At 33.8% G+C, this 26,881-nt stretch overlaps 13 protein-coding genes across 13 annotated transcripts; 12 read left to right on the plus strand and 1 right to left on the minus strand.

Moving 5' to 3' along the window:
- Positions 1-6: 6 nt before the first annotated feature.
- Positions 7-3,408, plus strand: SGS1 (ATP-dependent DNA helicase; the record flags this gene model as incomplete). Its single annotated transcript, XM_020223941.1, has 1 exon — positions 7-3,408. A coding segment is annotated over one exon (3,402 nt), but the record flags the coding sequence as incomplete, so codon positions are not given.
- Positions 3,409-5,233: 1,825 nt separating this feature from the next.
- UBC15 (Ubc15p) lies at positions 5,234-5,680 on the plus strand (the record flags this gene model as incomplete). Its single annotated transcript, XM_020222343.1, has 1 exon — positions 5,234-5,680. The coding sequence occupies one exon, from the start codon at positions 5,234-5,236 to the stop codon at positions 5,678-5,680; it is 447 nt and encodes a 148-aa protein (XP_020075132.1).
- Positions 5,681-6,638: 958 nt separating this feature from the next.
- Positions 6,639-6,851, plus strand: GAL4 (galactose-responsive transcription factor; the record flags this gene model as incomplete). Its single annotated transcript, XM_020218861.1, has 1 exon — positions 6,639-6,851. A coding segment is annotated over one exon (213 nt), but the record flags the coding sequence as incomplete, so codon positions are not given.
- A 1,256-nt stretch (positions 6,852-8,107) lies between these two features.
- On the plus strand, positions 8,108-9,346 carry HYPBUDRAFT_149844 (uncharacterized protein; the record flags this gene model as incomplete). Its single annotated transcript, XM_020220233.1, has 1 exon — positions 8,108-9,346. One exon carries the CDS (start codon positions 8,108-8,110, stop codon positions 9,344-9,346), a length of 1,239 nt encoding a protein of 412 aa, XP_020075134.1.
- Positions 9,347-11,302: 1,956 nt separating this feature from the next.
- On the plus strand, positions 11,303-12,766 carry GYP5 (Gyp5p; the record flags this gene model as incomplete). Its single annotated transcript, XM_020222589.1, has 1 exon — positions 11,303-12,766. One exon carries the CDS (start codon positions 11,303-11,305, stop codon positions 12,764-12,766), a length of 1,464 nt encoding a protein of 487 aa, XP_020075135.1.
- A 343-nt stretch (positions 12,767-13,109) lies between these two features.
- RPS4A (40S ribosomal protein eS4) lies at positions 13,110-13,898 on the plus strand (the record flags this gene model as incomplete). Its single annotated transcript, XM_020218863.1, has 1 exon — positions 13,110-13,898. One exon carries the CDS (start codon positions 13,110-13,112, stop codon positions 13,896-13,898), a length of 789 nt encoding a protein of 262 aa, XP_020075136.1.
- Positions 13,899-14,147: 249 nt separating this feature from the next.
- HYPBUDRAFT_153595 (uncharacterized protein) lies at positions 14,148-16,077 on the plus strand. Its single transcript, XM_020221628.1, has one exon. The coding sequence runs from the start codon at positions 14,163-14,165 to the stop codon at positions 16,056-16,058; it is 1,896 nt and encodes a 631-aa protein (XP_020075137.1). The 5' UTR covers positions 14,148-14,162; the 3' UTR covers positions 16,059-16,077.
- Positions 16,078-16,129: 52 nt separating this feature from the next.
- MTR2 (Mtr2p) lies at positions 16,130-16,755 on the minus strand (the record flags this gene model as incomplete). Its single annotated transcript, XM_020220234.1, has 2 exons — positions 16,130-16,656; positions 16,737-16,755. The coding sequence occupies 2 exons, from the start codon at positions 16,753-16,755 to the stop codon at positions 16,130-16,132; spliced, it is 546 nt and encodes a 181-aa protein (XP_020075138.1).
- Positions 16,756-17,652: 897 nt separating this feature from the next.
- HYPBUDRAFT_97076 (uncharacterized protein) lies at positions 17,653-17,823 on the plus strand (the record flags this gene model as incomplete). The annotated part of the gene is made up of 1 exon (XM_020223984.1): positions 17,653-17,823. A coding segment is annotated over one exon (171 nt), but the record flags the coding sequence as incomplete, so codon positions are not given.
- Positions 17,824-18,056: 233 nt separating this feature from the next.
- HYPBUDRAFT_153598 (uncharacterized protein) lies at positions 18,057-18,768 on the plus strand. Its single transcript, XM_020221629.1, has one exon. The coding sequence runs from the start codon at positions 18,478-18,480 to the stop codon at positions 18,685-18,687; it is 210 nt and encodes a 69-aa protein (XP_020075140.1). The 5' UTR covers positions 18,057-18,477; the 3' UTR covers positions 18,688-18,768.
- Positions 18,769-20,754: 1,986 nt separating this feature from the next.
- ASH1 (DNA-binding transcription repressor) lies at positions 20,755-23,209 on the plus strand. The gene has a single exon (XM_020222784.1). The coding sequence runs from the start codon at positions 21,060-21,062 to the stop codon at positions 22,986-22,988; it is 1,929 nt and encodes a 642-aa protein (XP_020075141.1). The 5' UTR covers positions 20,755-21,059; the 3' UTR covers positions 22,989-23,209.
- A 131-nt stretch (positions 23,210-23,340) lies between these two features.
- Positions 23,341-24,851, plus strand: HYPBUDRAFT_153600 (FAD/NAD(P)-binding domain-containing protein). Its single transcript, XM_020221630.1, has one exon. It carries the CDS (start codon positions 23,566-23,568, stop codon positions 24,820-24,822), a length of 1,257 nt encoding a protein of 418 aa, XP_020075142.1. The 5' UTR covers positions 23,341-23,565; the 3' UTR covers positions 24,823-24,851.
- A 384-nt stretch (positions 24,852-25,235) lies between these two features.
- Positions 25,236-26,780, plus strand: HYPBUDRAFT_162844 (putative allantoate permease; the record flags this gene model as incomplete). Its single annotated transcript, XM_020222590.1, has 2 exons — positions 25,236-25,325; positions 25,356-26,780. The coding sequence occupies 2 exons, from the start codon at positions 25,236-25,238 to the stop codon at positions 26,778-26,780; spliced, it is 1,515 nt and encodes a 504-aa protein (XP_020075143.1).
- Between the last annotated feature and the right edge of the window lie 101 nt (positions 26,781-26,881).

Genomic DNA, 26,881 nt, shown 5'->3' on the forward strand with positions numbered 1-26,881 from the left:
TTGGTTAAGAAAACCAAACCCAATGATCTGGGGAAGGATGATGTTCAGCTACTTCAAGACTATATAAGAATCTGCGAGGCCAAAATCAACTTGTTGAATGAAAAGAACTCCATCACGGAGTCGACGTCGATTTCGGTCGATGATAAACAGAAATTTTTCAATTTGAAATTCAAACCACGATTCGATAAAATCAATAATAATCAAGTCAAATTAAGATCGAAATTACTGTTTTTGAATAATGACTCGATCGATGACACCGACTTGATCAACTCGTTATCGGAAAACCCTTCTCCTGCTAAACAAGACTCGCTCAACCAATTAGACGGAATCGATTTCACTTCTGATTTCTCCGATACCAACATAGATGATGCACCTCCTTCTCCAAATCAATTGAAAATGAACTTGGAAGAGGCAAGACAGATTGTGCTTAATACTAAAAGTAATCATCCACCCCCTCCTGCTCCTCTTCCGCATAGCGACAACGATGATGAAGATGATTTCGGGAATAACACCTTTGAAGGCTTGTATACCCCACCAAACGAAGCGGATGATAATTACGACTTGAGCGACTTCATCGATGACAACGATGATGCCTCGGTGGATGACTCGTACCGTGAAACCCAAGTCCGTTTGGAAAGCGAAAACAATAATATCATCGTTGACGATGATGAAATTAACAATTTGAAATTATCTCAAGACGTTGCTGATAAATTGGGAGTCAACTATAACGTGGCCAACTCAGAAATTGATTTGGTAAGTGATGTAGATGATAACTCAACCATGAATGATAAAAAACCAAACTTAGAAGAAAAAGAATTCGAAGATACCGTCGAGGAAATTGATGATTTGGATTGTACTACTCAATTTAATCAAGAACGTGAATTGAATAATCATGATATTATAGAAATAAGTTCCGATGACGACGATGATGATGATGATATCGGTAATAGGAATGATGATGAAATCGATGAAATTGTTAGTTCTTCCATTCCTACTTTCCCTGCTAAAACTCAAAAACCAATTCCAATTTCTAATGATAGTGATTTTGGTGATACTGATGATGAAGAATTACTTGAGCTAATGAATAATAACTCCTCCAAATCAACCTTGCCCTCATCTACTCAATTACCTCAAGATATCCCTCCAGGATCCGAACCTTTTATTAAAGACGTTTATAGTGTATTACTAAGAGTTTTCAAGTTACCTGATTTTAGACCAAATCAATTAACAGCAATTACTTCGGCCTTAATGGGTAAAGATGTATTCGTGTTAATGCCAACCGGTGGTGGGAAATCATTATGCTATCAATTACCAGCTTTAATTAAATCGGGTAAAACAAAAGGAACCACCATTGTTATATCACCATTGATATCTTTAATGCAAGACCAAGTTCAACATTTGATAAATAAAAATATAAAAGCAAGCATGATTAGTTCAAGAGATAACGAACGAGAGAAAAATTCTGCCATTAAATTTTTCAAAGATGGTCTATTAGATTTGGTTTATTTATCGCCAGAAATGATTAATACTTCGACTAGAATTCAAAATATAATTGACAAGTTATTTCAACAAAATTTATTAGCAAGAGTTGTCGTTGATGAGGCACATTGTGTTAGTAGTTGGGGGCATGATTTCAGACCAGATTATAAAAATATGAATATGTTTAAACAAAAATATCCTTCTTTACCTTTGATGGCGTTAACGGCTACTGCAAATGAAAAAGTTAGACTTGATATTATTCATCATTTAAATATGGATGATCCAATCTTATTGAAGCAAAGTTTCAATCGTACTAATTTATACTATGAAGTTAGACCTAAAATAAGTGGATATCTTGACTGGATTAAAGATTATATTTCTACTAAACAAAAAAATAAGTCTGGTATCATATATTGTCACTCAAAACAACTGTGTGAGACAACTAGTGATAAATTAAATTCTTGGGGTATTAAAGCTTCATTTTATCATGCGGGTCTTGATCCAAATGAAAGATTTAAAATACAACAATTATGGCAAAATAATCATTTACAAGTAATTTGTGCTACAATTGCATTTGGTATGGGGATTGATAAACCAGATGTTAGATATGTTATTCATTTGTTTATTCCAAGAAACTTAGAAGGTTATTATCAAGAAACTGGGAGAGCTGGGAGAGATGGTAAACCTTCCGAATGTTATTTATTTTTCCATTCAAGAGATGCAGTCACAATTCAAAATTTTATTCAAAGGGATGATTCACTTGATGATATTGGTAAAGAAAGTCATTCCGCTAAATTAAGACAAGTGAAACAATATTGTGAAAATATATCCGATTGTAGAAGACAACAAGTTTTATTATATTTTAATGAAAAATTTGATCCAAAAAATTGTAATAAAAATTGTGATAATTGTGCAAGATCAAATAAGGTTAAAACAATTGAAAAAGATTTTACTGAACATGCTAAAAATATATTATTAATGGTCAAATCAATTCAAAATCAAAACGTTACAATGTTACAGTTTCAGGATATTTATAAAGGATCAAGAAATGCTAAAATTTTACAATCAAATTTCCATTATAATGAATATCATGGTAAAGGATCAATTTTGAATAAAATTGAAATTGAAAGAATATTTTTCCATTTAATTTGTGAAAGTTATTTAGTTGAATATCAAATCATGAAAGGTGGTTTTGCATCGAATTATCTTAAATTAGGTAGAAAAGCTAATTTGATTTTAGAAAAAGGAGCTAAAGTCATAATCATGATAAGTGAAGAATCTCTTTATAATTCAAGACCTAATAGTAATAAGAAACGAGCACCAGCTTTGAATCGTTCCAATACTTTTGCTGCAGGTAGTACTAACATAAACTTGAATGAATTTAGATTTAATTCATTTGTTAGTGCAAGAGAAGAATTAATCGAACAAAATAGCAGTAATAAGGGAAGTATCATTGAATTACCAAACAATGAATTTTCCAAAGAAATCGATGAAGGAAATAAACAACATGTTGAATTTTGTTATAAAGAGTTAAATAACTTAAGAATTCAAAAATCTTTTGAACTTGGCTATGGACAAAGTAACAACTTTATCAATGAGCCGACATTGAAGGATATGTCGATTAAGCTACCAACCAATAAGAAGGATTTCATTAAATTAAAGAATCTTAATAAGGATCAACAAGAATATTTCATGCATTTTAAAAAGCTATTGATGCAATTATCGAGAGAGAGAAAGAAAATTTCAAATGGGACCCAGGATAAGTCACCTTATTTCAATACCAGCGAACAAGATCAACAGATATTGAACGAGTTGAGAAATACATACTCCCAGAATAAAACTCAAAGTAGAACAAGTGGTACTCAAAACAGAAGTTCTCAAAACAAGCATCGGGTCCACAAGCCCAAAAAGTCGAGCCAAAGATCACAATCTAAAAAGAAAAAGTATCCTAGCTCGAATACAAGGTATCGAATGATGCCAATGTGATATTTATAATTGTATAATATAATGTAAATTTTAGCAAAAAAGGTCATAATTCAAAATAAATTTGTAAGACCATCAAACGAGATATTGTTCAATTTCAATGATGAGCTCTATTGCCATACCTCCTTTCAAGGCATAGCCATGGCGTTGTCTGTATGGAATGTGTGAATTGACTGCAAAATACTACTGCAACATCATCTGCGACAGTCATCGGATCACAAAAAAAAAAAAAAAAAATTTCAGCCATGAAAAACTAAATTTTTGCAAAAAGAAAATTAGCAAAAAGAAGAGTCTACAGCACGATGGTTTCCATTATGGTCTCCCACTAACGTACTCAGCATCGCTCTCAGCAGCTTAATAATTATTGATCGGACGGGTAATCATGCTTTATGCTGGATATGGCCGTAGACGTTGAGTTTAAATTTTGGGTTTTTGTCCAAACGAGCTTTGTTTGAGGTCGGAAATCCCATTTTCTTTGAAAAGCCTTGAAAAGGCGGTTTTCGAAGGATTTGATGAGCCTTATACTGCTTAGTGGCATTCTACAGCAAGCTAAAGTATTACCATAGCTTGAATAATGAGCTAGGTTGGATAATGCACATTATTTTGTATTTGACCTATCGGGTTGTATGGGTAGATCAGACCTTTATCTTCTACATAAGTCTAGTAAATAGACACAGTTTCCAAGACAGACAACTAACACATGCAATAGGTACTAGTTAGATACAGATTACTGATGGCTGATTATATTAATTTTCACGTCGTTGTTAAAGCAAAGTATGATCTGTTAAATTGTAGAAAATGAACATAAAATATATTTACCGAAGAATGTATCTCTTATCAGGAACCTGCTTCACCCGTGAACTAGTCAAAGGTCCACGATTTACACGAAAGGAGGGTTCTTTCTTGATATGGTGTGATCCAGATCAAAAGACCTGTCAGACCATGAAGGTATGGAGCTGATGCTGGGTCTGATTTAGATCAGGTCCGATCACATACATCAAGCTGAGGTATAAGCGAAGGCGTCCTATGTGAAACAACGTCGGAGTAAAAGTTCTTCAGTATCAGATAAATGAGATCTTCCATCTATTACAGCATAAGATTTGCCTTTGAAATTAGGACGCAAATATTAAAAATGGTAGAATATAATGAACAAATTGCATATAATTTCGAGATATTAAAAAGAAAGTTAATAAATATAACAACTATGAATATAGAGAAAAATGTTCGTCTGTTTTTAGATTTGGATTAGGTGTTATAACTGATCTTATACATTTATTAACAGAGGTGTATCTATTACAAAAACATGAGTAATAAGTAGGCATTTCCGTATAGCGAGGAAATGCCTAGAAGTTTGCTTGTGTGGACCTTCGTGACTAATCCCATTGAATAATGGAAAGAAAAGGTCAGTGCGTACCGAGTTGTCACTGGGTAATATATATTTTAATTATGGTTTCTATTACATTGGTGTTAATTGCAGTAAAGTTATTTTCCCTTTAAGAACAGCTGAAAGATTATCTAGTTAGTGACAGCTACCCGTTATTAGTATGTATCTGGCTAATAGCTTATTGCGTGTGTTATGTAAGATCGACAGACCCTATTCATGCATGTTGTATCTCCAATATTTGAACCAGCTTTAATCTCATGGGTTTTTGCAACCAAGCAAGACACCCGAGCACCAGACCAAAACCACGCGCGCACGACTTTTAATGATATCAACCCAATATAATTTTTTCTGGTTCGAATAAAACAACCCCTTAACCACCGATAGCAGATGCATTTATACCAGAAAAGACTTAATAAAGAGTTCAAGAGAGCCAATCAAGTGGAACTACACAACATTGAGTTTCTCAAAGAAGAACTGGGCTTGACCACGTTCAAGTATCGGTTGAGATTTCAAAACCACCAAGTTTACCAAAATAATTCCTATAAATTAAATATTACAATAACGAAAAATTACCCAGTTGATTCTCCAATAGTTACATTCCAGGATTCAATACCGGTCCACCCCCACATTTATTCAAATGGACACATTTGTCTCAATTTGCTTGGAGACGACTGGACTCCTGCTTGTAGTGTTGAGTCAATTGTGTTGAGTATACAAAGTATGTTGGAAAATAATCAATTAAGTGAATTACCTCCCGACAATGATAACTACGTTAAACTGGGAATTAAAAACCCAAAAAACACTAGTTTCGTTTATCATGACGATAACGTCTAATACACGACCCGGGTCTTTTTCTTTGCTTTGACACTACCCAATCGACTGCAATCCCCTCTTTTCAAGTGGGGAATCATTGCAAAAGGGCAAAACGACAAAAGACCAACATCTTTGGTGGTTCCCCTCTTCTTCAAGCTGAGCTAAGTTTACAAAGCAAAAATGTCGTCGTCCTTCTCTTCTTCTAATTTTGTTGTCCCCTTTTTCTTTCTTTTGTTTAGGTTATATAGGTTATGGTTAAAGTAGTTATTGGTTCTTTTCCACATAATCGAATCGGAGTATCGAATCGGAGTATCGATCTCGGTGTAGATCAAAATGATAACTGTAAGCCGCGAGCGGGAAAGTCACTTTTAGCCTTCACTACCCGGAAAAACTTTCAGCATTGTTTCTGGATTAATACTCATCGAAAGCTTGGAAAAAGTTACAAAAACTAACCAGTTAAATAATTTCAGGTAAGAAAAAATGGAAAAATCCTACCAAAAAAAAAAAATAAACTACCAAAAAAAATAAATTACAACAAAACAAAAAATAAATCAACAAAACAAAAAAGAAATTACAAAAAATAACCCATCACACAAACCCAATCAATAAAGAATATTCAATAAAAAAATAAAAAAAAAAAACGTTTTCTTTGTTGTGTTAGCGTATTTTCTGTCGGACATACATTTCCAGATTTGTCCAAAACTTCCCAAGAACCAAAACCAAAAAAAAAAAAAAAAAAAAAAAAATAAACGCGCAGACCCATACACCAGAAGGATCTTGCATCCTCCCTATCGCTTGTATTGTTTGGGGCCCAATGTTTAATAACTGAAAAAAATGTCGTTCTGTTGATTGCAGATTCGTCATTGCTTTTTATAACTACTGATAAATTTTCATATAACTACTTTTCCTTTTTCAATGGATAGCTGTTTCGATTGTTTCTGATAATCTTGTTTCTGAATTTGGTTCTAGTCAAGTTGATATGATTGATACTACTAATACTATTAATAATGGCAATGCCGCTTCTTCCGCTATTGAACAAGCTTGTGATTCATGTAGAAAACGTAAATTACGTTGTTCAAAAGAATTACCTCGTTGTACGAAGTGTATCCAACATAATTGGAATTGTTCCTATAGCCCAAGAACGGTTAGATCTCCGTTAACAAGAGCTCATTTAACTGAAGTTGAAAATAAAGTTAATAATTATGAAAAAATTTTAGAATACTTATTACCAAATAATTTTTGGGATAAATATTCGATGAATGATTTGAATGAAAATTATGAAACTTTATTATCAAATTACAAAATCAATTTAGAAAAAATTGAACCAGCTGTTATAAAACCAAAAGAATCTCCAAAACAACCCCAACACCAACACCACCAGCACCTGCACCAACAACCCCAACAACAACCCCACCAACCATCATCACCAAAATACAATTCCCAATTCAACTCTCAACTCAACTCCCAGTCTAATTCAATTGTCCACTCTCCAAATTTATCAATTTTTAGTGAAGATGAAGATGATGAAAATAATAGCATGGATCACGTGACAAAGTCCACTACTAATTTAACCAATACAACTTCAAACACAACCACCAAGAATTCCAATATCTACAGCCATAAATATGATAAGATAAAAATCAAACAGGAAATCATTGACGATTTCATCTTGAATAATATCCCAACTGAACAACCTCCTGCAAATTCAAAACCTTACCAATTCATAACCCCAACTATCTTGAAAAATTCTCATCATCCTTTTAATAATTATCCTCAACAACATATCACTTATAAAAACTCATCCCAGATGAACCACCCGATAAGCAACAACTCAACCAACTCCGCTTCTTTAACCTCTCCTTCATCGCTACTTTCCTTAAATTCTTTTAATTATGATTTTGAAGATGATGATGATTTCTTAAATGATCATAGGAAAAAATTGAAAAAACAAAAAACTAATTTATACAATTTACCCTCTGATAAATCAAAGAAAAATGATTATGATTTTATTTTTGATGAAGTTATGGATGATGATGCCTTAATGAATGTGTGAAACTTAACCCACCCCTCCCCTTATGATTTTATATTCTCTTTATACTGTGTTTATGTTCTTATAATAGACGATTGCTCTTTGAAGTCTTGTATCCGGGTGTATTCTTCCAGTCGATCATGTGGCTCTATCTGACCAGGCTGACCCGATTGGTACCTGTTATCTGTTAAAATGGGTGCAAATTGTTGATTGGTTTTCAATTCCAGTTAAAATTTCGTAGTGCGAATTTGCCGAAATTCGGATACGAAAAATCGCTTCCGGTAACGGCACTCCCGAATTCCCTCCTTTAGAAAACAGTCATCAAAAGATAAAGAGATAAACCTATACTTGATCTTTCATCAAGGATGAACTATTGATTCATCAAAACTATTCCCTAGATCTATTCAATAAACTGTTCAATGTTCTCGTCCCAATTAAGGAATCTAGTCTCTTTGAGAGCTAGAAATATTTCTAAAAGGATCAAACAAGCTTTAGAAGAGTTAAGTGAACATATTGAAAACAACTTGGCCAATCATCCTTCTAAATCACCCGTTCCAGTTCCAGTAAGGGTTCCAGTACCTTCAAGAAGGTTCAATAAGAATAATTTTGGTGCCCATGGTTGTAGAAGCAAACGATTTTTACACTTATTAAGTTCAGTTTTGGATCATTTTACTAAAATACCAAAACAAAAATTTATTAATGTTGGTAGTTCATTACAGAAAAGAAGCTATTCTAACTATTCAAATATTCTTAGTTCAAAATATAAGATAGGTTGGTTTAAGTTTATTAATCAAACGAGTAAAAATACTTTGATTTATAAAAATTTCCAATCAAGTTATCAACTGTGGTACCGTTTTAAATTTTATAAAGCACCAACGGTAATTTCCGTTCTTCGTCAAAGCTTAGGGGTTGATTCATTATCTAATAAGAGATTAAAGCTTAATCATTCAAAATTTTATGAAGATTCTAAACTTGATCAACCAAAATCGAACTTGTTACTTAATTTATCATTATCCCCTAAATTTCATGATACTATATTGAATTTATCCAAAAATTCAAATATTGAAGATGACATTTCTGTCACCGAACACGAAATTATCAAATCTTGTTATCTTGATTTCTCAATTAATCCAAAATTATTAATTCCTTCTTCAACTATCTTAAATGAAGATATTTTGAATGAAATGATTGAAAATGTTAAAACTTTTGAAAAAACTCTAATTGAAATTAAAACTGATTTAATTAAGTTAAGCGAATTAGGTGAATTACCCCTTAAATATTTATCAAATCAAAATATTATAAGAATTTATTTCCCTAATTGTGATAAAAATAAATTACAATCTCTTTTATTAGAAAAAGATATTCACCATGGAACCATCTACGAAGAAGAAGATGCCTTTGATAATCTTTCCTCTTCATCATCGTCTCCTCCTACAATTCCAATCAGCGAATTTGATATCTTGAGTAATTTTAACTTATCTGATAACCTGCAATCTTCCATCAATGACGAAGATCACGATTTGATTTCTACCAGTGAAGAAGATCAACGCTTGAACTCTTCCTCAATAAAACAAATCGAAACCGAGTCAATCAACCAAGTTAGAACTAACTCGAATAATATCCAAATTAATAGTTACGACGATTTTTACTGGGCCTAGTGTCTCTGGTGGGGGTTTTTTTTTTTTTCATTTCTTCGTGGTCTACATCGGTTTAGATATGTACTTCTATATGCTTTATGAACATTTTGTATTACTAGTAATTGTAGTTCAGTAGATTTCACTGCTTGTAGCGTTGACGGACATTCCTTTGTTGTGATTTTTTTTTTTTTGTTTTGGTGTCTCCCGTGTTTTTTTCTCTTTTTTCTGTAAACAAAATCGAATCAGACATTTTGAAGTAACAATCTGTTCTTTTAAGGAATTCAATTCTTAACAACTACACCTGCTTTGATCTGAATCTACAAAGAAGACCCGCCACCAGGTTTAGTCACAATGTCGGTATCTACGGATGAGTTCGAAGACGCTATATCAGATCAGAATCTTTCCATGAATAACGATAATGATAATGATGCAACCCCAAGTATCCAGAAGGCTAATAGTCCAGCCTCTACATTGAACGCACATCCCGCAGAGTCAATTCACTCGGTTGAAACAGAACAAACCATTGACTCTAATGTCTCGAGTAATAGCAAAAAGAATAAGAAGAAGAAGAACAAGAAGAAGAACAAGAAGAAACAACAAGAAGAACAAGAAGAACCAGAACAAGGAGATCAAGACGATCAAGCAGAAGATCCACTAGACGAAGAAGAACAAAAGCGTGAGGGCGATGAAGATGTACTTCAGAATACCACTATTCAGCTTGATAGAGATGGAGAGGCTGAAGAAGTGAAAAATGATGCAAATGGCGAAATTGAATCAATAAATCCAGTGAGTAATGAAGAGGAAAAGTTAACGGTGGTTGTTCCAAAACCAATTGTCAATGACGAAGCTTTGGAAAATGAAAACCCCGAAGAAGATATTCCAGAAGTGATTGACCCTCAGGTTCCAGATCAAAATTCTCCGGTTGTTGATCTTGATCAGAATAGTGAAGATGCAGTTAAGAAGAACGAAAACACTGAAGGTATTATCGATAGTGAGAGTCCACTCAAAACCAATGAAGACCGTGAAAGTCCAATCAATGAAGACCGTGAAAGTCCAATCAATCAAAACCATCAAGGTTCAACCAATGAAAATCACGAAAGTCCAATCAATGATCACGATAAAACTTTGAACGGTGATTCTGAAATCAAAGAAGAACCAATAGAAAAAGAAGTTTTGGTTGTTGATAGTCCTAGCAAACCTCAAAGTGATGATGATACTAAAGTTAATGAAGGCGATTTTGACAAAGCTCCAGATCATCAAAATATCATTCCTGACAGTTATAGTGAATCATCTAATTCTGTTCAAGCCAGTCCAAGTAGAAACCTCATGTCTCCTGCAAAATCAACTACTTCCAATCGTGGTATTCCTGGTCTGTCATCTTCTTCTCAATTACCTCCAGATAGTCCTGCTAAAATTAGTAACAATAGTCCAATACAACGAATTGGTTCAAATTATTCAAAAGCTTATAGTCCAATCGATAGCCCTCAACGTAATGCTCAAACATTACAAGAACCTTTTATTGCCAAATCAATTCATTCAAATAATGATCACAATGAAAATATTGATGATGAGGAACTTGTCAATGAACCACCATTACCAAGTAGAAAGTCAATTAAAGACTGTTTAAGATTAGACCAACCAAATGCAGTTATCAACACTTCCAAAACTGACGAAGAATCATTGAAAAGATTAAGTGAAGTTTCTGCAAGTTATCAATCAAATACTTCAAATTTCTTATTACAATCAAAATTTAACGAAATTAATCGTGGATTTGAATCAAAAGATATAAAATCAAGAGAGCAAATCAATTCAGGAAGTGAAACTATAAAGAAAACTTTTAATGATATTAAAGATACTGTTGGTGGTGTAAGTAATGACTTTTTTGATTATGATATTGATTGGGAATTTTGGACAAGAGTAGTAAATGATTATGAATCAGTTATTAAGAATGAAAGTGATGAATTACACAAAACAATAATGAAAGGTATACCAAAAGAGTTTAGAGGTATTGTTTGGCAAGTAATTGCAAAACTGAAAAATTTTCAATTAGAAGAATTTTATCTTCAATTGAAAAATGAAACTTCAATTCATGAAAAATCAATTAAGAGGGATTTAACGAGAACAAGTTTTTTCACTAATGTTGATCAAATTAAAAAAACTGATGAATTATTCAATGTTATAAAAGCTTATTCTTTATTTGATCCGGATGTTGGTTATACTCAAGGGATGATTTTCATTGTTGTTCCATTAATTATGAATATGAATGAATCAGAATGTTTTGGATTATTAGTCACTTTAATGAAGGATTATAAATTAAGATCATTATTTTGCCCAGAAATGAAAGGATTACATCTATTACTATATGAATTTGATAGATTATTGGAAATTTACTCACCTCGTTTATATAATCATTTAGTAAAACAAGGGATAAAATCATCAATGTATGCTTCTCAATGGTTTTTGACCTTTTTTGCTTATAAGTTCCCACTTGATATTGTTTTAAGAATTTTTGATATTATTATAACTCAAGGTATTGAAGCAATTTTGAAATTTTCAATTAATTTAATGATAAAAAATGAATCAAATTTGATTAATTTAAAATTTGATAAACTATTAGAATTTTTGAAATCAAATTTATTCAATCTTTATGTTAATGAAGAATTTATAAATTTTGATAAAGATGGTAATATTATTAGTACTGCTACTGCTCCTCCAGCTGGTTCTTCAAATACTTCCAAATCTTCCAAGAGAGCTTCAACTGGACTTAATAGATCTGGGTCCGTTTCTAAAAGATTTTCATTACTCGGAGGTAACAGAGGTTCTATTTATGGTGGTAGTAATACTAATAAACAACAAAAGGGTTATTATAAATTAGATGAATTAGTTTATGATGCAATGCAAATCAACGTTGTTCCATTAGATTTAAATAAATTTGAATTAGAATTCGAAAATATTTATATAAATGAAACTTCTAAAATTGAAGAAATTGAAGAATTGAGAATTCAAAATGGTAAATTGAGACATGATATTAAATTATTAGAAACAGAATATGCAAATGTTAATAGAGACCATATTGAAATCGTTCAACATATGGTGGATATTAAGGTTGAATTACCTGAAATATTAAATGATAATGAAGATTTACATAAACAAATCGATCAATTAAGATTAGATATCGAAGAATTACAATCAAAAATGGTCAGTAGTCCCGATTCTGAATCATCCCCCAGCCTTAATTCTAGTGTTTTGAAATCTCCTGCTATTCCAACTAAAATAGAGAATGATATTCAAGAATTATTGGTTATCAATGCCCAAGAAACTGAAAAATTCGCCAACTTGGAAGACGAATTACATAATTTGATGGCCGAAGATGAGAAATTAACGAACGAATTGAAATCAAAAACCGCTAAGAAATGGTTCCCTTGGAATAAAAAGGCCTAGCTTGCATATCCAAATCTTCTTTAAGACTCTACTTCTGCGTACATATATACATATATCCCTTCTATTTATTATGTTTTCCCTTTGTAGACCAGGCTGCAAAAATTGATCTTTTCAAAATCGTCGTCACGTGAGGTGAACCTAATCTAGGGCTGAAGCCCTTGCAATGAAGAGATTTTTTTCTTTCTCATTTTTTTTCTTTTTTTTTTTTAGTTTTTGGTGCACCAAAATTTTTCACTTTCTTACTCCAAGCGCAGACTCTGCCGGACAAAAAAATACATACAAGAGTAGTTCTTCTATTGAAGGAATCTTTTAAGGTAACCACACAAATCATTGATTAATCAAAATGGGTAGAGGTCCACAGAAACACTTGAAGAGATTAGCAGCTCCATCCCACTGGATGTTGGACAAATTGTCCGGTACTTACGCCCCAAGACCATCTGCTGGTCCACACAAATTGAGAGAATCCTTACCATTGGTTGTTTTCTTAAGAAACAGATTGAAGTATGCTTTAAACGGTAGAGAAGTTAAAGCTATTTTAATGCAAGAACACGTTAAAGTTGATGGTAAAGTTAGAACTGATGCCACTTTCCCAGCTGGTTTCATGGATGTCATCACTTTAGAAGCTACCAACGAACACTTCAGATTAGTCTACGATGTCAAAGGTAGATTCGCTGTTCACAGAATTACCGCTGAAGAAGCTTCTTACAAATTAGGTAAAGTTAAGAAAGTTGCTTTAGGTAAAAGAGGTATTCCATACATTGTTACCCACGACGGTAGAACTATCAGATACCCAGATCCAGTTATCAGAGCTAACGATACCGTTAAAATTGACTTAGCTACTGGTAAAGTTACCGATGTCTTAAAATTCGATACCGGTAAATTAGCTATGGTTACTGGTGGTCGTAACTTGGGTAGAGTTGGTGTTATCACCCACAGAGAAAAACACGAAGGGGGTTTCGATTTAGTCCACATCAAAGATTCTTTGGAAAACACTTTCGTCACTAGATTAGGTAACGTTTTCATCATTGGTAACGAAGCCGCTAGACCACACGTTTCTTTACCAAAGGGTAAGGGTGTTAAATTATCCATCTCTGAAGAACGTGACAGAAGAAGAGCTCAACAAGGTTTATAAGTTAATTAGATTAATTTAATTTTTCTATTGCTTTGCTTATTGGCTTTTCATATTGTAATTTAGAGTATTATATATTTCTAATACAATAATATATAAATACATTTTTTATGTCAAGACATTGTAGACCAAATCTGTTGATAAGTAAAGCAAGTTGCGAAACCATTATAGTTATTCCGCACTATTAATTTATTGGGTGCGACCAATTTATAAATAAAGGAGATTCTGACTTAACTTATTCAAATTATAATTGGACCATCAACCAAGATGCAATTAAACTCAATATGGACGTCAAATAAGACTCCGGTAATTGCCACTTTGATTATTACATTGCTTGTGTTTTCAACTCGCAACATTGGTAAAAAAACACCAGATTCTTTGGGTTCGATAAGAGATCTTAAATGGAGTTCTATCAACTTTCTTCATACAACTGATACTCACGGCTGGTATGGAGGTCATACTAATCAGAAACTATATGGTGCTGATTGGGGAGACTTCATATCTTTCACTGAAAATATGAGAAGCATTGCCAACTCGCAAAATGTGGACTTACTTCTTGTTGATACCGGTGATAGACACGATGGTAATGGGTTAACTGACGCCACCGTACCAAACGGGATTGAAGCTTTGCCGATATTTGCCAAACAGGACTATGACTTGGTTACCATTGGGAATCACGAGTTATACTTATACGAGAATTCCAAGCAAGAATTCGACTTTATCGTGCAAGAATATGGTAATAATTATATTAGTTCGAATGTTGAGTATAAAAATAATGATGGTGATTTTGAACCATTTGGAAAGAAGTACAAGTATTTTACAACACCAAACCAGAAAGCTCGTATCTTATCATTTGCATTCTTATTTGATTTCACCAGAAATAATGAAGGAACCAAGGTAACTCCATTAGAGGATGTTATCAAAGAGAAATGGTTTTTGGAAACGTTAAAAAAACATCCTGGACAAGATGTTGATTTGATTGTAGTTTTCGGCCATATTCCAATTGCTCATACATGGAAGGAATTACTGGTTCTACACCAAGTTTTAAGAGAATACTATCCCGAGACAAAGATTCAGTATTTCGGAGGTCACAGTCATATAAGAGATTTCACAATCTTTGACAGTAACCTGACTGGTTTACAAAGCGGAAGATACTGTGAGTCAGTTGGATGGGTCAGTATTGATTTATCTGCCACTGGAGATTTATCACCACAAAAGATTTTTGCCCGGTCATATATTGATTTCAATTTAAACTCATTTTTGCATCATTCCGGTCAATCATCAATTGAAGAATTTGAAACTGAAGCCGGTAACAATGTAACAAGAACAATTAACCTTGTCCGAAATAAATTACATTTGAACGATGTATTAGGGCATGTTAATAGAAATTATTATGTTGATTACGTACCTTTAGACCACCCTCAAAATCTTTTCAAATTATTAGCTGATCAAGTGTTGCCTACTTTACAACCTACACAAGCTTTGAAAAATCAATCTGATGAAAGAATTTTCATTATAAATACCGGTTCAATTAGATATGATTTATATAAAGGTCCCTACACAATTGATACTCGTTATATTGTATCGCCATTTGAAAATGAATGGGCAAGAATTACCTTACCCAAATCAATTGCCATTAGAATTGGTCCATTTTTAAATAAAGCTGGTTATATTTTGAGTCAGGACAAAGATAACGAAATAGATAACAGACGATTATTACCATTACATCAATATTCTCAAAGACTTAAACAAGAACAACAATTACGGGCAAAACTTGAAGAAGAACCAGAAAAGAAATTCCAATATCCAGCCTTTTCACCATTTTTCTCTCAAGATGCTGAATTTCAAAATGAAGCAAGTATAACAAGACAAAAATTATCTAAAGGTTATGTCACTCACGATGACTTTGGTGATGATGGAGATGATACTCCACATAAACCAGTAATCAATTTCCCAATTACAAACGTGGTTGAATCGAAACAATTGGATATAGAAACAGGTGAACATGCATTGGTTGATGTTATCTATTATAAGTTCATTGAAGGAAATATACTTTGGGCATTAAAACATATTGGATATGATGAAAAAGTTGAAAGTGAATTATATTCAACTACTTATTTGAACCAACTTTTGGAAGTATTTGTTCAACAAAATGAAATCTAGTATTACAAGTATTTAAATTGCTTCTTTTTTTTAAAAAAAAATTCTTTTATTTTCGTAGGTTAACTTCTCCTTTATAATTGAATTATGCTATCGTGGGGTTTATAAGTTATTCTGTAATTCAAACTATTAATAGTTTGGGCCTCGCTATTGTTTAAAAGACCTTCATCGATGACTAGATTCATATTGAAACCAAACCATGACCCCCAAATTGGTCTTGGTCTCATTTGATTGTTTTGCATCATACTTTTATCTAAATCTGCTGATTCACCTAGTCTGTTCTTTCCGGATTCATCGAATCTCACTTTACCACTCAAGTTGATTATGAAAGTACCAGTACCAGGTATCAAATGGGTATCAAAACTATTCAATTGATGAGTAGTAAGTGGCGTTGCTAACCATTTTTTTTGGAATTCTAATCTTGAGTCGTTTTGAGTAGGTATCAATGGTTTCCCATTCATGATGATCGCACTGGTCTGCTTCAACTGTTTAGCAAACTGCGTAGCATAAGCTTCCACATTAGGATACTGATTTGACGGGGTTTGGTATTGGAGGTCTAAAGTCGATAATAGATTTTTCAAAAACGGTTCTACTGGCTGAGCTGTGAAAAATTGTTAGTTATTTTTGATATCTCGAAGATTTCTTGTGAACAAAAAAAAAAAAAAGGCAATAATTACTTACTTGGATCTTGCTGATTCATTGGGGATACTCTTTCAATGCTAATAGCTGACTAATTGTTGCTACGAATCCAACTTCTGCTATCAACTTACAGATTATTAGTATCCAGCCTAAAAAATTTTCTTTTTTTGTTCCTCTCTTTAAAGTGGTCGTGCGTCGAGCTCAAGGCTTCCACTATATAAAGGCTGCAAGGTCAGTGAAGAAGCAACGATAACGGTTAAGCACCATCGAAGATGAAACAGCAAAACCCGTCGATGGTATAAGAACGGCTAGTTCTCCATGCAATTCTGACAGCTGGAAATTCAATACGCTCACTGATATAAGTAAATATGGGTAACGACGATCATCACAAACAAGACGCTAAAAATATAGCCACCGGAGTCGTGGGTGGGATTGGAGGCTCCTCCATCGCCAATGCTGTTGGGCTTGGTGGTGTTGGCAATATAGCTGGAGGAGTCCTTGGTTCAATTGGTGCCGGTAAGGCTGAAGGAAAAGCCGAAGAAAAGGCCAAAAAATGAAGCTACTGCTTGACTACCTGGGTTATTTTAACTCACTCCACACTCTTACTTCTTTACTTTAAACTTTAATATATGACATTACGATTCAAGTTTAAAATTACTTCGTTTGACTGTAGAGGTTTCCAATGGACGCAAAAACCATTGGCTGCAATATCCGAGGGAAGGTCTCAATAGGAACGGTTAACGAGGCTTGGTGCACGTGACCGTTAATTGATATAGTCAGTGAAATTTCTAGCAATCATTGGATTAGGGGTAGCATGATTAAAAGCCACCGATGAAAGAGGATGCTAAAGATTTATAAAAGGCGGAATATGTCACTACAGTGAGAACATGGAGTGAGTCCATATAATTTCCACCAAGATTATTTTTGTTTTGCAATTGTCCATTCAAATTTTTTTACAATGCCAGATAACAAATTAGAGACTGCTAAAAACATTGGTGTTTCAGTTGCGGGATCGATTGGAGGTAATAAAGTTGCCGATAAGCTTCATTTGGGAAATGTTGGCCATATAGCAGGGGGTATAGGAGGAGGTATACTAGCCTCCGAAGCTGAGAATAAAGCTGAAAATAAAGTTGAAGAAAAGAAGGACTAATGGGGGAGCAAAATTGTATTAGATATTGAGTTTCATTTTTCAATTTTGACAATCAATTACGCAAGCATCTTTGTTTAGTGTATTATTTTAAGTTAATATAGCTAGTATTTTGGCTAATTTAGATTTGGCCAAATTTTATTTTATCAACTAGACGAAAAAGTATTTTTTTTTATTACGTATTTTGCAATCTAAATTTCATGAGCATGAGGTAAGTTTTGTAGTCAAGGTATCATTAGAAGAGAATAGTTTTGTGAAGACCAGAGAGGTTAATTCACGAATACAATGTATTGTTCTTATGATAATCCCGTGCAATTGATGATACAATTGAATGAAGGGAGATAAAAGACGAACTATGGGAACTACATGAATAAGACAACAAAGCTTTTGCAAAAGACCCTCGACTCAATAACTCTATTGAGAGTTGATACGCACTTTTCAAGTAATCCATTGAGATGAAATTTGGTGTTATTTTAAAGACACGCCAATGATATTGGGATGACAACCCAGCACCTCCTTCGAGGAAATAAAAAAACCCTATAGAGAAGAAATTAAACTTCTCAAACTTAGATCTGGAATAGATCAATTACTTGGTCACCCTACTTTGTTGGAAAGAAAACCAACGGGGGCTGATCAATGAAAGCTGGTCATCACCATTTCAACCGGGTTGAGTTGGATAGACTGAGAGGGAACCAGGCTGGACAAACAAAGAAGAAGGGAAGGTGCTATTCCCAAAAGGGCACAATTCAAAGGAATTTAAGTAGAGAAAAGGGTAAAAACAGAAGCATGTACTATATTCATGAAACAAAACAAATAGACAGAAGGAATAGAATTAAAGGGTCCTAGCTTCATTGATGGGAGTTTCAGATATAACCCACATTGGGTGAAACTATCGTTTAATCAGGAATGTTTCTATGTAATTCCTAGTCGATGATCAAATATATAACTATTGTTCTGTAAGTTCTATTGTTTATTGTTTTAAGTTTTTGTGAAGACGCTTCCACTTTTTATTTTCATCTAGTTGTTTTCGCTTATTCAACATATGGGATAATAACCGTGAATAGCAAATCCCTTTCGAGTTAGTTTCATTAATGATTGCAAAAAAAAAAAGTGAAAAGAAGAGACAAAAAATAAAACAAATAAAATAAAATAAAATAAAGATACTAGTCAAAAATAAGGCCATAAGGAACAAAGCGAGAGCAAGCTACATCACGATACATGAGGTTATACTTTTAATCGAGATGATAAAAAAGGTTTGACCAATATTCAGATTAGGCTATAATTACTGTGCAATAAATCTTTGTTTATCTGCACACTGATTGCAATATACTCGAGATTGATCTGAGCCAGTCAGTAACAAAGTTAAAGCGTCCCACTTCCCCCACAGAAAGATTTCGTCTGATTGACATTAGACGAAAATATGTAGAAGAAAACGAAATAGATTTAAGCCCAAATCGAAACAAAACCCGCAAACAAAAAGAAGACGATATGATAAGCCAAAATCAATTTGATCAAATTCAAATCATGATATGTCAGAGAAACAATAAGCCAGCAATTGCTCGTTGTAGAGACATGAAAACATTTTGCTTTGACGGGTTTAGCGAAATGTTACGATAGTCGCACCGCTTGTACTGGTTAAAGAAGCTGGATCATACGCTGGATCATACCAGGGTTGAAGCTGGATCACACCAAAAGCTGGATCAAATCATAACAACAACCAGGTCAAAACAAACACAGTTTGTGGTTTCATGATATAAGATTTTGATATCATTTAGCCAGCCTTTTATTTGTTTATTTGCAAGGCCATTTTTTTTTTTTTATTATAGTGCGAAATCGCTATTTTTACTAAAAATGTTTTGATTTTGCAAGCACCATGTTTCAATTAGAGCACAAGGATGACACGGACGGAAACCTTAAACCATGAATAAGCTTCGAAGCCAAAGCTGTGACTGGTTGTACCTGAATAATTTCCTGGATAATCTTGCTACATTACGAAATGAGTATTTTTCTTTTTTTGGTTTGACTGAGTTTTGTCAATTTTTTTTTTTCGCAAGCGAATAGCTTGCACTGATAAATTTCATTTTAGTCGATACCAATGAAATTGATCATGATGGATTGGAGAAACGAAATAGTCGAAGTTATGATTTAGTCGAGATAGCACCATGTAAGGAATTAATAAGAGTGCCTGTGCTTTATTTAGAATACTGTAGTCTATTGTGTTTTCTTTCGCTTTAATTAATTGAGTCTTGGGATGCATTGTTTCAAATTAGATGGTTGTTAAGGTAAGGATATCTCTGCGTCTGTATTGAACGTCTACATAAACGTATGTAGGTTAATATGAAAAGCTGATTGTTATTGTCAAATTTTATTTTTATTTATTAACAAAAAAGAAGACAAAACTAACATTTCTTTTTCGTATTGGGAACGGGACCCACCAAATAGTGTAATGGCTGGAGAATTAACCCGATTGAGAGAAATTCTTGCTGGATCAGGTTAATTGATTAGCTGAATCAGTTTATGCACCCAGGTATTCTCTTCCATGTATGTATGTTATTCGTGTATCTTTCTACCTTCCTTCCATATTCGAAGTATCCTTTCCGTTATTCAATCAGATATATAAATATATCCTGATCCCTTACCTAGATCAATTATGATTTTTCTTTATTTTTTTTTCTTTTCTTTTGATTTTTGGCTTTTGCTATCCGATTCATCTCTTCCTTCCATTCCTTCATTCATTCCCTCGTTTGCCTATACTACTACTACTACTACTACTCCCACCTACTCCTACTATACGTACCTCCTTCGCTATCCCCGGTGCTAAACAAACTGAAATACGCACAATTGTTTAATACTAAATTTCAACCAGCAACAAACAATCCTTGCAAACTTCCCTTGTCGCCTTTTTTTATCCCTTTTTTTTTTGTTTTTTAAGGAATTTTTCTTTTTTTTTCGCTCAAAGCATAAAAATATCTGCGTGCAATTAGTTTTCCGTTTTGGGCCAATCACAAATCTTACATCAACAGATTTAACTTTCCAATCATTCATCTGGTTATATAAAGGAAAGCGATTTTTCATCTCTTCGTCGTGACACTCAACAGTTTTAAAGCCTTGCCGGTGTCCCTTGATTATCCTGGTTTTTTGTTTTTCCGTCTTTTGGTTCGTTTGTGTAAGTTTTGCACCCTGGATCTGGTCTAATTTCCTGTTTAAGTTATCTAAGAATGAGTGTAATACTGTCGAAGAATATGTTCAATAACCAGATTAATTCGTTCACTCCAAGCCATATAAGATCTAATTCTTATAACGAGTTGTTAAATCAATTTAAGAACAAAATCACTTCAAAAGATGGGAAATTACCTCCAATGACCACTGGATTCCATCATTCCACTTCAGCTTCTACTCCAGTAACTGCTTTAATGGGTAATTCAAAACATTTTTATACGAAGAAAAGATCTTATAGTGATTTGATGAGAGAATCATCTAATGAATTTGAAAATGATTTAAATGATACAAAAAGGTCAAGAACTGCTCCTCCTTCTCCTCCATTAGAGAGTAAAAACACCTTTCCTTTAATAAGGAAAAGAAGTACTACTCAAAGAGCAAGATCATTATCACCAATTAGGAGAGCTTTCAATCCGATTTCTCCTTCTAATTCTCCATCCAATTCGCCAATTGTCACCCCGGCAAAAGCATCCATTATAAATAAAAATGATTCGATTAATACTAACTCTTTGAATTATACAACTACTAATTCAACTGCTCCAACTTCAAATACTTCTTCAATGTCAGAACCAAAAGTTACTTTGCCTAGCATCATGACCGCTTTAAATGCAGCTCCCATCACTCCAAAGGCTCCAATCAAATTAAAACCAATCACTCCAACCGTGTCGTTAGATTATTTCGATACTTATAAACCAAATGATGAAAATTGGAGATATGAATTATTAGATAGCATTAATCGTTCCTCAAAACATTTTAATTTAAATCAATATAATTACCTCAATAAGCATGTTTCAAAATCATCTAGCATTGATACTTCCCCAAATCTGTACTATAATAATAATACTAATATTAATAATAATTCTGCATCATCACTTCCTTCTGCATTCAAACCACAATTCGATTCGAGAATTAGCTCTAAAATTAGAGATAATACTAAACCAACCTTAATTCCAAAAATTGATATTTATTCAGAAAGAAAAATTGATTTTCCTTATGAATCTAATTATACTTATTTAAATAAAACTTATTTAAATGATGTTGAAAAATATCCTGAATACTTAGAGTTGGCCCAATCTTTAATTCAATTATCTCAACCTCAATCTAAAAAGGATGATTTCAAGCCTTTCCATCAACAACAACAACAACAACAACAACAACAACAACAACAACAACATCAACAACAACAACATCAACAACAACAACAACAACAACAACAACATCAACAACAACATCAACAACAACAACAACAACAACAACAACACTACGCTCATTACAACAATCAATACTCACCTTCTTCAGTTAGATTTCCTAACGTCCCTCTCGCAATGCCTTTCATTGCTCAACCAAATTATCAAACCCAACCTGCAAATCCCCCCGCTTATACTCCAAACTTAACTTCTCCTTCTTCATCCCGTTTACCAAGTATTCACCAGGTTAGCTCTAATAACTCTGGCTACTTGAATGTGATCTCAGAAACCCCAAATACTCCTACTAAGAATACAACTTTCCAACAATATCAATCTCAACATCCTCATTATCATCACTATCAATCTCAACAACATAACCATACAAAATTCATTCCAGTTACTCCTCCTTCTGCCAAATCCAAATCAAGATCTGACTTATTAAAGTCTCCGCCTAAAACTCATTCAAATCATAACCATAACCCTCGTGTTTGTATTTCTTGTGGTTCAGACCAATCTCCTTGTTGGAGACCTTCTTGGTCAATTAAAGAAGGTCAATTATGTAACTCTTGTGGTTTGAGATATAAGAAAACTTCAGCAAGATGTTTGAATAAAGATTGTAAAAAAATCCCAGCTAAAGGTGAATGGTCTCTTATGCAATCAAAGGGTAAAACTCAATTCGATGATGGCAATGAAGGCTTCAGTTGTTTGGATTGTGGCTCCAAAGTTGAAGTTAAAAAATAGACTCACCTTAAATCTTTTCATTACAGCTTTTCATTTCATATAACCGTCTTGAAAGATTAGTGGTCTAGCTCTAGACTTAATTCTAGTTAATCTGACCGTGGCAATTTTTCACTGGTTATTTTTACTAAGAATTTACTATATATAAGTGATTTCTACAAGGTTGTTAATACTCCCATATGTGGTTCGTTTGGTCTTATTTCATCATTTCTTCTTTATTTTGCAGTCTTCTTCAATTCTTTTCGATTGTGTCCGTTTTTCACCTATTTATCTTTTCGATTTTGATCTTCCTTTTTTTTTTAATTCATTTTTTGTCATGTAACTCTATTATCGTTGATCGTTGATAATCATTTTACAAATTCCATAACATTTACATTATTCATTTCTGCAATTTTAATATATTTTTCTTTTGCGTTGCCTTATTATACTAGACTGTAATCAGAGTAGATACGCAGCATAAAGTCTCGGTGAATTTCTCGCTTTCCACCAAAAAGATAAGGCTGCAAATTTGCAAAAGCCTTATAAACCAGTCTTTTCCACCATTCATAGGAAGAATATGGATTCTAAATATCAATGAAAAATGACAGCTTATAGTTGGAAACCTTTAGATGTAATTGTTTTGGGCGGGGGATTGGGAGGTCTTGCTGCAGCCATTTCGATGAGAAGACAAGGTCATAAGGTAAGAATATACGAAAGATACGATTATGCTGGAGAAGTCGGTGCTTCCCTTTCTTGTGCTAGTAATGGTGGTAAGTGGCTTCACGAATGGGGGGTCAATGCTTGGAAAGCTAAGCCAGTTATCTTGAATAAATTGATCAAGCGTGATTGGAAAACTGGGAAGATAGTTGGTGAGTATCCTTTGGGAGATTACGAAGCGAAGTTTGGATATCCGTATTACAACTTTCATAGAATTGATATACATAATGTCTTAAAGGATTATGCTATATCTGAAGAAGGTGAAGGTACCCCTTGTGAATTAATCTGCAATCATAAAGCTATTGAAGTTGACTATAAATCAGGAAGAGTAGTGTTTGAGAATGGGATCGAAACACAGGCGGAATTGATTATTGCTGCAGATGGTATAAGAAGCTTAACAAAGCCTCAATTGGGTATTAAACCGAAATTTACAAGATCTTCTTCTGGATGTATTAGAGTTTTGTTTGATACTAAAACGGTGAATGAATTAAATTTAACCGACTTTTCAAATAATGATGCTATTGAGTTTTGGGGAGACACCAAATATAAAGTGGTTTTATCGCCTTGTTCTAACAACGAGGTTATTTCTTGCTATTGCTTCTATGCTGCTAAGGGCGAGGACACCAAGTCCGATTGGAGCAATGACATTTCACTAGAAGAGTTATTGGAAAACGTTTCTGATTTAGATCCTGCTTTGACAGAATTATTTTCAAAGTGTGGATACGATATCAAACAATGGAGATTGTACGTCCATGAACCCTTACCATATTTTTACAGAACAAACGGTGACGGTACCAAGGGAGTAACTCTATTAGGCGATAGTTGTCACTTCAGTCTTCCAGATCAATCCCAGGGAGCAGTGCAAGCTTTCGAAGATGCTGGCGCTTTAGGGTACATTTTCTCCAAGAAATTCAACCATACCATTGAGCAAGGATTGCAACTATACGAAGCAGTTAGAAAACCAAGAGTTTCCAAAATTCAAGCTGCTTCGGCTAGAGCAAGAGAGAATTTGAATGAAAGAATTGGCTGGAGTTCAGGAGCTCAAGATATTAAAGAAGATAAGAAGCTCACGATTGAAGAGGTTTGTGGTTACGATATGAAGGGCCATATCGATCTGTTGGCTAATAATAATAACCACTAATTTGGTTCGTAACTTAGTTATAATTGGCCAATATATTTAAATATTAACCAAATGTAATTTCAACTGTAAAGATCACTCTTATCCGTAGAGCTTCTTCTGGTAAAGATATTCACTCGGAATTGTATCTTAAGGAAATCAGGCAGCATAAACAAAGTATTTCATCTTCAAAGGTGAAAGGGTTCAAATGGCTAATGATTACCTTTTTGGTAAGGAACCTTTTATTTTACATCGGAACTGAAAATTCACCGTTCGCAGCCTTTAATGATAAGAAATCTATTCGCTACATAATCGAATTCCGTAGCTTAATTATAACGGTGGAAGAATTACGATAGTTGCAAAGGATTCAGCCAGTGATATATAATATGTGGTTTTATTCTTCAAATTGTTAAAGCTGATCTTGGTGTATTACGAAAATGGAATTTCATGAAAAGAACGGGGTTGCTGTTAACGTTAAATCTTCAGGAGAAGGAAGTCAGTCCATTGATATTGGTTCTGTTGATATTGTATATAACGAGAACTTGAACTTTCTAAAGAACTTTGATATCGAAAAGCATCCGGAAGAAGTATCGAATGGGACAATCTTAAAAAAATTGGATAGAACATTCATGATACCCATGCTTTTGGTTTATACTTTACAGTTTCTCGACAAGGTGGTATTGAACTACGCTAAAGTTATGGGTATGGCAGATGATTTGAAGCTTGTTGAAAATCAGTTCACTGACTTACCTACTTATTTCTTCGTTGCTTATATTATAGCTGAACTTTTCAATGGGTTTTATGTGTTACCAAAATTCCCAGTGGCTACCGTTTTATCAGTAAATGTTTGTGCATGGGGCTTGTTCACTGCTTGTTGCGCCGCTTGTACCAATTACAGAGGCATACTTACCGTTCGTATTCTACTTGGTCTTGCAGAGAGTGTGGTGATACCCGCAATGGTTATATTATCAACTAATTTTTATTCTAAAGCAGAGCAAGCTTTTAGAATTGGAATTTGGTATAGTGGGTTGGGGTTTGGACAAATATTTGGCGGTATTATCTCTTACCTTTTTCAATTGGTTGGCCCTGGTGCTGCAGTAGAAGGTTGGAGAATCATGTTCATTGTAATTGGTCTCATTAATATCATTGTAGGTGTTTATATTTACTTTTATATTCCAAGCACACCATTATCAGCAAAAATGTTAACTGCAAAAGAAAAGTTTATCCTCTTGCAAAAACTTACCGAGTCAAAGATTGGAGTAAAGACTGATCTGCTAAATTGGAAACAGATTTGGGAATTGGTTACTGACATTCAAGCATGGTTACTTTTCCTTGTATGTGCCACCATATCCTTTTCTTCAAATACAATCTCGACTTTCTCAGCCACTGATATCATTTCTTTTGGATTCGACTCCAAGGAAGCAGCTCTATTGAACATGCCTTCTGGTGTTGTGAGCATCTTATCCAGTTGTTTGTCAACTTATTTCATTATGAAAGGGTTTACTAGGTATTTGGCTATTTGTATACTTCTCCTTCCTGCTGTTACTGGTGGTGCATTGATGTCATTTTTACCCAAGTCCAATCAAGCCGGTCTATTGATTGGTATCTATATGATTAATACAGTAACTGCTCCCCTTGCTATCTGTTATTCATGGGCAGGTGCAAACTTTGCTGGATCCCTGAAGAAAATTGGTATTAATGCAATCTTTATAAGTTGTGGTTTCGCTTTGGCAAATATTGTGTCACCAAAGCTGTATAACTTCAAAGATGCCCCAAACTATTACCCAGCCAAAATATCAATGTTAGCAACACAAGCAGGGAGTATCTTTATTTGTCTATTGATTGCATTTATTTATTACTTGAGAAATAAGCAAAGAGATAGGGAACAGGATGGGAAAGTGATCGACGAAAATGAAGAAGTTGAAAATGTGTGGTTGGACCTAACTGACCACCAAAATAGGTCCTTTAGATATTGTTACTGAAATTAATACGATATAATATAAAGTTGACTTTTATTAATAATATGAAAAATATAATAAGTATAATACATTAGGATTGTAGAATTGAATAAGCAAAAAAAAGA

The sequence above is a fragment of the Hyphopichia burtonii genome (assembly GCF_001661395.1).
Source record: "Hyphopichia burtonii NRRL Y-1933 unplaced genomic scaffold HYPBUscaffold_6, whole genome shotgun sequence".
NCBI classification, from domain to species: domain Eukaryota; kingdom Fungi; phylum Ascomycota; class Pichiomycetes; order Serinales; family Debaryomycetaceae; genus Hyphopichia; species Hyphopichia burtonii.

What these genes read in the sequence shown, in the direction of transcription:
- HYPBUDRAFT_153598 (XM_020221629.1), top strand. Translation starts at nt 18,478, where the DNA reads ATGAAAGCTGGTCATCACCATTTCAACCGGGTTGAGTTGGATAGACTG.
- ASH1 (XM_020222784.1), top strand. Translation starts at nt 21,060, where the DNA reads ATGAGTGTAATACTGTCGAAGAATATGTTCAATAACCAGATTAATTCG.
- HYPBUDRAFT_153600 (XM_020221630.1), top strand. Translation starts at nt 23,566, where the DNA reads ATGACAGCTTATAGTTGGAAACCTTTAGATGTAATTGTTTTGGGCGGG.
- HYPBUDRAFT_153595 (XM_020221628.1), top strand. Translation starts at nt 14,163, where the DNA reads ATGCAATTAAACTCAATATGGACGTCAAATAAGACTCCGGTAATTGCC.